This window comes from Montipora capricornis, chromosome 5 (genome assembly GCF_036669925.1).
Source record: "Montipora capricornis isolate CH-2021 chromosome 5, ASM3666992v2, whole genome shotgun sequence".
Lineage (NCBI taxonomy): Eukaryota > Metazoa > Cnidaria > Anthozoa > Scleractinia > Acroporidae > Montipora > Montipora capricornis.
The window spans coordinates 25283284-25290783 of NC_090887.1; the positions used below are offsets into that span (position 1 = coordinate 25283284).

General features: G+C 38.4%; 2 protein-coding genes across 2 annotated transcripts in view; both read right to left on the reverse strand.

Annotated features, from left to right (window-relative positions):
- The window catches only part of LOC138050011 (dihydrofolate reductase-like), a 7167-nt gene extending 5286 nt beyond the window's left edge, over window positions 1–1881 (reverse strand). Inside the window, exons 1-2 of the mRNA XM_068896504.1 lie at window positions 1620–1881; window positions 1214–1263 (exon numbers count right to left, since the gene is read on the reverse strand). Of these exons, the coding sequence (XP_068752605.1) occupies window positions 1214–1263; window positions 1620–1714 (145 nt within the window). The 5' untranslated portion in view covers window positions 1715–1881. The remainder of the gene's footprint in view (window positions 1–1213; window positions 1264–1619) is intronic.
- A 3851-nt stretch (window positions 1882–5732) lies between these two features.
- Window positions 5733–7122, reverse strand: LOC138048899 (neuropeptides capa receptor-like). The gene has a single exon (XM_068894998.1). The coding sequence runs from the start codon at window positions 7084–7086 to the stop codon at window positions 6070–6072; it is 1017 nt and encodes a 338-aa protein (XP_068751099.1). The 5' UTR covers window positions 7087–7122; the 3' UTR covers window positions 5733–6069.
- Between the last annotated feature and the right edge of the window lie 378 nt (window positions 7123–7500).

The following is a 7500-nucleotide window of genomic DNA, read 5'->3' on the forward strand; positions in this document are numbered from 1 at the left end:
AAACTTTTTGTGAAAGAAAACAAGAATGTGGTATAACAGGAGCAAAATAGTAATAGAGCAAATTACTTCCGGTTGCAAGAAATGTCACTTCCTGTTTGTAAACTGTGCGTCTTCGAATACAAATTGTCACCAATTTTAAGTATAACTACAAGGCATTATATTTATTTCCCCTACCGTTTTCTCAAGGCGTTGCTAATGAGTATAAACTATGAACAAAATCAATGAGATCTCTACATTTCTTACAAAAAGTGACGCATTTCAACGGTTAACACACCGGCTGGCTAAAAACAGACTGCTCATGCAAAATATTTCAAATCTGTTCAAATCACGTTAACCGACCAAAATGTCTCATTCCTTCGCCGTAAATCTATGTCAGGTAAAGAAGACACAAAATTAACCGTTGTTAACCGTGCAATTTCAGCTCTCTTTTAGCCCCCACCCCCTCCTGATTAATGTTGCTAGACGAAACAAAGCATGTCGAAGCTGGGCTTATCAACATTGGTTGTAGGGGGGAGGGGGATGGCTAATAATGTGCGATATTGAGGACGTAGTGTGCAAAATAACCCCTGTTTTTAATATTCTCAACCCTTTTTGTCCAAGATTGTAGCCTGTGAATGCAGACGTATTTCAGGCAGTCGTTTCTCTCCCCCAAAAAATAAGGAGAGAAACGACCGCCGGAAATACGTCTGCGTTTGCAGGCTACTCTAACGCCAGACAATTTTACTCATCAATGCGGGCCAGTTAAAGAGTTAATGGGTTCAAAACCGCTACATCCAGCTGAAAGCTTTTTCCCCTTTAACCTATTTGACTCCCAGGAAGTGAGGCTTCAAAGATTTTACTCTGTCTTATGCCACACAATTCTACTCGTCAGTGGGAGCTGGTTCAGGAATCAATGTGTCAAAAAGTTATCATTCAATTCAAAGAATGGGTCTTTGAATAATTATTGTAACTTTTTTAAAAGCTACGTTCAAATTTCTTCAAGCCAGAGTAGCATCAAATTATGTCTTGATTGTTACCAGTTGCAATGCACACCTTAACTCATGTCACAAAACGTTATCTATTGTGTGTACGAACTTCACACAAATGATCGGCTAGGGTGTTGGTAAAGGGTACAGTGTGGATTGAGGTGACATCTCACAGTTTCCTTTTTACACATAATAGCTTGCCACAGCTTCAGAGTCCTCATCTAGCATTGATAATAATAAATATTTACCTTTGTCTTTGACTGTGGTTGTTATCCTTGCTAAGAAATCTAAGTCAGTTCTTCATTGGGCAAAATGCAAACAAAAAATATTTTGAAGTAAAATTATTACACATGACAATCAAGTCATTCCCGGTAAGCATTATAAACATGGTTTACCTCTTTCTCACTGTGGAAAGGGTGTCAAGGTATAACAATCTGATGTTCAAAACATGCTCAAGGGAGAGATTATCTACCTGGAATGTGAAAACCCCTTGGGTTTCCAACCTCCCCCATCTCATCCTTCTCATATGACCCCACTGGATATGAAGCTAAATAACAGGCTATTGACGGAAAGCCGAGAAAGGACGAAAAGCCCAGAGCGTTTAACCGTTATAATATCAAAATTTTAACCTAAATAGTTTCGGTTATAGCTCACCTAAGGGTAGGCCATGGCAGTTTTCCATCCTTTCCGATCCCACGATTTGATGCCATGGCAGCAACACAATTCACATGGCGAAGATGCTTGCTCATTGTTTTCCTTATTATATTTGTATCTATTTAATTCTAAAAAGGCACCAGTCTCATCGCATTGGGCGATGAAAACGAGTTAAAGTTTTTGCAGCGTGCATTGTTCAACCAACGTCTTCGCCATTTTGGACGTAGGTACCTCATGTATCCATTATTATAGTGTACATAAGGAACTTACTAGGATAGCTTGTTGCCGCTGCCCACGGAAACAAAACTTCAGCCACTTGTACAGCCGCCCACTCCGAAAAAAAAAATCGGAGAGGAGTCGCTCCTCTCCGATTTTTTTTTTCGGAGAGTGCACGTGGGCGGCTGTACACAGGCTACAACCACTCGACCCCAGCCATTCGGGAAGAGACGAAGATTCATGGACAAAACCGGGATTCCATCTCCTTGGACGCATCTTCAACATGGGATTGCCTTAGACGCCATGTGCATGTGCATGTGCTGTAGTAATCATTGATTATGAAACGGTGCGTTCACTGGGAGAAGTTTGGAGGCTGGAATCACCAGACGAGCTTTGTCAACAATAGTCATTGCCCAGTCATTGCTTGTAAAACCCTGATGAAGTAAGGCAGTGCCTTTCGAATATTGCAATTGGCTTTTTCTAATATATTCCTTCACCGTTATATCAGCCTTGCTCCTTTTACCTTTTTATAACATGTGATCGCCTTAAGTAATCTCCATATGCAACGTAATGCCCTTTTTTTCAATCGGAATATTCGTATTTAACAGAATCCTGGCCATTCATAGCTTTAGGAGAAACATATCTAGGCGTTTTCGTGATCATTGACTGATACACAAGGCTCACTGGGAAAATCTGCCTTTGCCATTATGTGACAATATAATCTGTAGCCGACGGTCGAAATATCCGTCTAGGACAATTGACTCTGTCTGTGTGCGTAGCTTCCAATCAAGATTTGTCGATTTTTAGATTGGCTATAGAGGTGCGGCTCTATGGAATAACACCTTGGCAGACGATCATACAATCGTAAACGCGAGTTGTAAAACTTTGTCAACCAACTTGAAAGATAATGCAAGTTTCTTAAATTTTAATTTTTATGCTACGTCAATTTCTACTACAGATTTTAGTGACCATGATTATGTATACTTTTAATTGACATGTATGTCACATATACAATCGTAATTGCCATTTAGTTTTAGCTCTCTTACACCATAGGGATTTTTAGTTTAGGCGTATAATTGTATGTAATTTAAGGGAATCTTATCTTATTTCTAAACACACAACCCCATAAGCTTACAGCTTTAAACATTATCGTGTTTAAATAAAGGTATATCTATCTATCTATCTATCTATCTATCTGTCTATGAAGTGCGTTCGTTGGGAGAACTCAATAGAAGAGCGGAGATGCCATGAAGACGATGCATTTAAGGTAAAAACGTCTATCGAAAGTACTAATATGTGAGGCTTTGTAGAATTTGGCCAAAAAATGGAATGTTTGGAGTAAGGAGGTGAAGACGTTACAAAAACTGAATTTGTCGAAATCTGGATGCTGTTAAAATAGACATGAAAGATTATCACTAGGAAGTGTCCCTTGCCAAAAATTTGTGTGTTAGTGCAAATTGACTCCATACAAATAAGCGAGACATGCAATGAATGAAAATCTTCCGCTCTTTACTCGCAAATAAATGAATTTGATATGACCTGTTGTTATAAGCAAGTATTTTCCCAATTTTTCGACTCTTTTATGCAAGGCAGAATTTAATTTTTTTAGCCACGTGGTGTGTTAAATCTATGAGGTTGCGAGATCCTTTGTTCTCTTTAAAAAATTGCTTGTTTTCCCTTCTTCCCAAAATTACTTCCAGACTTGTTCTCAGCTTTTTGATCCCAGAAATGGTTTATGTTTCCTTGTTCCCTGAAACATTTTGTCTTTTGTGCCCTGTTCCCTAGTTCAAATTAGCCATGTTGCCAAAAGGCCTGGGAGAGCCTCCTTCATTTCATAGAAAAATGCTGATCACTGAATATCATGTTATCCAGGAAGGTGTTAGTTAGTGTGTTATTTTGGCATTTTTACTGTTTCAGTACATCGTTCATTTCTTTTCGCGCAAGGTTCCCGTTCGGTGTGCTGCTCGTGTAAATATATATATCTTATTAGATGTTTTGGTGTGTAGTATCGCCTAAGTATTTTTACGATTTGTGCTTCAAATACAAACAACGAGTAAAAATACTCAGCGATACTATACACCAAAATATCTAATAATCTTTTTTGCACTAAAGTTTTAGCAAATGAATTGTAAACAACCGAGAACGCGTGACATATTGTGGGGCAACGTCAGCAACTAAACTAGTCAAACCGGTTCTCTACTGTACAAAACAACTAACTGTATAATATCGTGGAATATTTGTTCTCGTTCCTTGCGTTTTCTGTACAATAACTAGTACAGTTGGCTAATAATAATTAGTATATATACACAGTTGATTATACAAAATCGCGCGCTCTCATTGCCTCGCTACCTCGGATGATCAGCCGATAACCACCTCGACGGACAAAATGGCTGCCAATAGTCGTTTTGCCACTGTAAGCGGAAGATGATTTCGCGTGGAAATGTTTTTTTTTCTCCTTTTTGAAATAATCACCTGTGTATTTATACTAAAATAATTATTCGCCTCAGGCTCAGTGATTATCGGTGAATATTCACCTCGATTTCGTCTCGGTGAATATTCACCGATAATCTTCGCCTTCGGCGAATAATTCTTTAATTCAGTTATTATAGCAATGAGTGATAAAGAACAATAAAAGGTCAATGCATGCCGCCTTTTTGTGATATTCTCTTTTTCCTTGAAATATTAAAATAGCTTTGCTTTTTTGGAAGTTTTCCACTTCCTTTGACCTTGGCCAGGGCTTCCTCGGAGGTTGAACTGATACGATTAACGGGTCGAGTAAGTAAGGTAATACGATACGACAAAAACTATTCTATTTTCCTTAACAGATTGATTCTATTATGATATAGAGTTTTAGGAAGTCCAAACGTGCTATTTGCATTTCTCGAGGTGTTTTGAATTACCCTGAACTGGTTTGCTTCTTCTGTTTTTACAGCTTGTATACAGACTCTCAGAAAACATCCACAGCTGTTTGCCTGTCTTGAAGTTGCTAAGGTTTCCTGAACTCATCCGATATCTCAGTCAAAACACTTTCCTAGCTCCTCATAAAATGGACGGTTAGTTTCATCTCCGTTCAATTTGTAGTTCGTTTAGTACTGAGAAGTCATCAACTTTGCAGATCACAAATTGAAGACAAAGAATAAATAATCAAATGTGATCGAAACATACAGCGGTGCCTCATACCTTATTCCTAATATGAGTTTTGAATGTTCAACATCACAAATCTTCGCTGTATATACCATAAGAAATCAAAAAGTTTTAACAAATACGTTAACAAATACACTAGGGGAATGTAGTAACTTATAAAGGAAGGACAAGAAATGGTTTACCAGATCAATTTGCTATACAACGCTGGCGCACTATAGTCCGTCTCAGAAACCCCCCGTCGAATTGTTTTATCAGACCAATTAAGAACGTTCTGCGAAAGGGAGCATATGTTACAGGGCATATATTCTATGGATCAACTAAAAAATGCCCCTAAGATCAGACAGCGACTCAGTTTAAACACGGTTTAAAAATTCTTATCCAATGGGAAAAGATTTTCAGTTATGACTGTTGTACTTACAGGAAACCAATTTCAATGTTTTATTTCATTTCTTTCTTTTAAATTAGAGCGGTTTTCAAATGAGTGTCGTAAAACCAAAACCATAGTAATTACTTTAACCAATCAAAAAGGACGGAGACAATCCAGTAAACCAATCAAAACTCGAAGTAATTACTCGTAGCTGACACAAAAGGCGGGAAAATGTGCACGCGCGAGCCACAATTGGTTTTGGTTTCACTTCTGATTGGTTAAAAAAGTGGCGCGAAAACTTTGAACCAATCACCGAGTGAAGTAGATGCAAAACCAAAGTAATTCGCTAATTACTTTCGACACTCAATTGAAAACCGCTCTATTGTTTAAGTAATTAGGTAACCTAGTGTATTTAACTAACGTGAATTCACAAGATTCGTAGGAAGACCACATAACATGACATAATTTCGTCAGTGCATGTAAATAAAGAGTTTACGTTCAATGTTATTAACTTTTGCTAGTCCCCTTCTGATTTGGGCAGCTATGGCTTTCCCTGTTACTCCCTTTTAGGTACAGGGGAATCATACCACTCAAATTGCTAGTTGCGGGTTAGGAAGACTTATGAATAACTCTTTACAACAAATTATACAAAATAACTACCGAGTTGTAACGTGTGCTTCCGTTAACAAATTCTCTTGACCGAAACTGAGCTACTTTGTGAAGTTACTGTGGAGAAACTGCCGCCAATGCAAATTGCCGACTGTTTCGTCCCTTCTTTTGACAGAGAAAATAGAAACATGCTCTCTTGAACGAGACGCGATACCTAGAACTAAAGGCGATCAGGATAAATGGATTGATGGCTGTACTTATCAGTGGGAAAATGTAGTACAGCACACCCACCAGATTTAATGAAAGACATTTATCTTTCGTAAACACAGAGGGGTGAAGTGATTTTAAAAACATGTAGACATAAAGAGGTGTCCAACAAGTGAAAAATCCAAGAACGATTGATCCAAAGACTTTCATCATGTTTTGGTTTTCCTTGTCTCTCTTTCCTCTGGATTGAATTCGATCCCCATTATAGAGCTTCCTTCTTTCTCTTAGTTGTTTCATAATTAGCGAGTAGAGGACGACTATAAAAATGAAAGGGATGCAGTAGAGCAAAACAAAACCTACGGAGTAGTAGGTTTGCAGCAGTAACTGACTCATCATGTTTCTGCAAAAAGTATGTTCCTCTGATTGAATTACTCTAGAGTAAAGCAAGTACGGAATGAGTACAAACGCTGGTATACCCCAACTTACAACCAAGACAATTGTTCGAATCTTTCCAGTTACCGTTAACGCTCTTAGTGGCACCCTCGTCGCCACACATCTGTCCCCAGCGATCAGAACTAAGCTGAGTATAGACACCGAATATGACAGTGATCGTGAATAAATTCCCAGCTTGCAAAAGAACGAAGCGGCAACATCGTCCGTAATAAGACTTCCACCAGCCTGCAGCATACCTTCAGTAGCAAAGAGGGGCCAGTTGAGAAGAACGCACACCAAATCAGAAACCACCATGTTCATGAAGTAGTAGTTAGAACTCGTCTTTAAGTTTTCTCGCTTGATGAATGTTATTATCACAAGGACATTTCCCCCAAGTCCCAAAAGACTAATGGCTGAAAGGACAACAGCTATGGCCGTAAGGGAGCCGGTTGGACAGTCTACATGATATAAGAGATGAGAGGAGTTTTCCATTTTGCGTTTCAGATAATTTCCATCAATTTTGTTGGAAAATTTTCAGGTACTACTTATTATCTCAGTGAATGGCAGTCACATTCGAATAGATCTTCCTGTGCTGTATTCATTAAACTGCATTTAATTTGACGACAAGGTGTCAATCAAAAATGCGGAGGAAAGGTGGGAGGGTCAACAAAAATGCGCCGATTGACAGCTTATTTACCACGAATAAAGCCCATAACTGACTATTTCTTGCATTGCACTTAGTACGATGTAGTTTTTACAGTCTTATAATTAAAATATCTGGCCTCTTTAACTTAATACTTGATTCATTTGTAAGCTTTTTATTTAGTTCTAACATTACGACATCGATCCAAGGCAAATTTTTCATTATATACCATGAAGTGCTTTCTTTACCTCTATTTTCAACAG

Excerpts from the sequence above, each read along its gene's own strand:
- LOC138048899 (XM_068894998.1), bottom strand. The coding sequence starts at position 7,086 with ATGGAAAACTCCTCTCATCTCTTATATCATGTAGACTGTCCAACCGGC.